Source organism: Mauremys reevesii, linkage group 1, assembly GCF_016161935.1.
Source record: "Mauremys reevesii isolate NIE-2019 linkage group 1, ASM1616193v1, whole genome shotgun sequence".
In the NCBI taxonomy this organism is placed as follows: domain Eukaryota; kingdom Metazoa; phylum Chordata; order Testudines; family Geoemydidae; genus Mauremys; species Mauremys reevesii.
In genome coordinates this window covers 5,530,140-5,532,296 of record NC_052623.1, presented here as the reverse complement: position 1 = coordinate 5,532,296, position 2,157 = coordinate 5,530,140, and the positions used below count along the sequence as shown (strand labels likewise).

The window sequence follows — 2,157 nt, the reverse complement described above, 5'->3', positions numbered from 1 at the left end:
CCCCTGGGACGTTCCCCTCTGGTGTTTTCTGGACCAGTGATCTTCTAGGTCACTCCACTCCTCGATTCCGGGAGCCAGCCTGACCCTGCTCTGCTGTGAGAACCCCACTCTGGGCTGGTTCTGCACAGCCTCTGCCATGCAAGCTGCTGCTTGGATTGTGCAACCGAATGACACCAGGCTGGCTTGTTGCCGTTCAGCCAGCCTCTCCCCTTTGATCAGCACTTTATTTTTTATATTGTATTTTGTTTTTATTTTTGTTTCTTTCATAACTAACTCTGATCTTTATGCTGCTGCTTATAATCATTTCAAATTCATCTTCTGTAGTTAATACATTTGATTTATATTTTACCTAAAACATGTGTTTTGGTTCAAGTGCTTGGTAAATCTCAGCTCAGGTTAAAGAGGTTGCCATGTGTGCTCTCCACATCAAAGGAGGTGTGGCCTGGGTAATTGTGACATTCCCCTGGTGTTATCTGGGACCGGGGGACGGGCCGTGTGGAAAGAGGCAGGACAGGGGGCAGGACCTTAGCGAATGGCGGGGGAGGGCAGGTGGCCCCAGGAGTCCAGTTACAAGCAAGTACAAACATTGCAATCCTGTAAGATAGTGAGTTGTACACAGATATATGCCTCTCTCTCCCTCTGAGACAGCACAGTAAGGCCAGGAAAGGATTTAATTAAATCAATGTCACTTTGACTTTCCTGTCAAGGATTCAGGGAAGAGGGCTCAGCACCATGTCACCAGCGAACTCTGCATGGAGCTCAGTCTCAGAGTAAGAGCACCTTGAGAAAACTTTAGGCCCCTTTATGTATAAAAAGCCGGAGCAGCCTGTCCTGGATCTGTTTGGTCCTAACTCCATAGATGATGGGGTTTAGCACAGGGGGAATCAAGACATATACATTGCCAATGAGAACGTGGAAATGCCCAGGCACATTCTGGCTAACCCGGTACATGAGGGAGAAGAAGAGACCAGGGATGTAAAAGGCTAAAATAACAAAGAGGTGGGAGATGCAGGTCCCAAAAGTCTTGACTTGGGCATCCTTTGTGGGGAGTCTGAAGATGGCCATGAGGATCTGGATATAGGACAGGGTGATAAAAAACATATCCAGACCGTTCACACAGAATTGCGCAAAGAGGCCGTAGTAACTACTGATGCGGGTGTCGGCGCAGGCCAGCTTCACCACGGTCATATGCATGCAGTATGGCTGGGGGATGATGTTGGTTGTGCAATATGGCCACTGGCTAGCCAGGATGGGAAGGGGCAGTACAACCGTGCTGCCACGCAGCACCACGGCCAGGACAATCTTGGCCACAACGGGGTTTGTCAGGATGGTGCAATATCTCAGGGGATGGCATATGGCCACGTAGCGATCCAAAGCCATGGCCACGAGGATCCCAGACTCCATCCCTAAGATGAAGTGAATGAAGTACATCTGGGTGAAGCAGGCACTGAAATCGATCTCCCTGGAATTGAACCAGAAGATGCTCAGCATTTTGGGCAGGATGGATGTGGACAGGACCAGGTCGCTGACAGCCAGCATGCAGAGGAAATAGTACATGGGCCCATGGAGGCTCGGCTCTGTCTTCACAATGAACAGGATGGTGAAGTTCCCCAAGATGGCTATGACGTACATGGTGCAGAAGAAGATGGAGATCCAGACGTGGGCCACCTCCAGGCCAGGAATTCCCAATAGGATGAAGGTGGAGGGGTTGGTGAAGTCGGTTGTGTTGGAATCTGACATGGAGAGGGAGAAGGTGTCCAACTCTGAGGTAGAACGGTGTCTCCTGCATGTACCGTATGTTCTCCTGACTTCCTGTATGCGCCCAGGGTCTAGGGTGATGGTTGCAGTACAAGTGCCTGGATGGAGAGACAATGTTAAAATATGAGACACTCCATGCACAACTGGAGGCTGTTCTCATGGGTGAAGCAGATTGGTCGCATTTCACACATTATATTGTGTGATATTTTCATTATTCGGATTGATGAATTATGAACACATGACCTTAGTAATACCAATTCCATATGTTATGGCCATCCCTGCCTCAATAATTCCAACACATCGTGGTGGGGGAACCTTTAATAGGCCCCAGCAGTAAATGCAAGTGTGGTTACTCATTATGCATCATTGTTCTTTAGGCCTTGTCTACACTGCCAAGGT

The 2,157-nt window shown here is 49.0% G+C and overlaps 1 protein-coding gene across 1 annotated transcript; it reads right to left on the bottom strand.

The window, feature by feature from the left end:
• Positions 1-792: 792 nt before the first annotated feature.
• LOC120387560 (olfactory receptor 51E1-like) lies at positions 793-1,740 on the bottom strand. The gene has a single exon (XM_039508486.1). It carries the CDS (start codon positions 1,738-1,740, stop codon positions 793-795), a length of 948 nt encoding a protein of 315 aa, XP_039364420.1.
• Between the last annotated feature and the right edge of the window lie 417 nt (positions 1,741-2,157).

What these genes read in the sequence shown, in the direction of transcription:
- LOC120387560 (XM_039508486.1), bottom strand. Translation starts at nt 1,740, where the DNA reads ATGTCAGATTCCAACACAACCGACTTCACCAACCCCTCCACCTTCATC.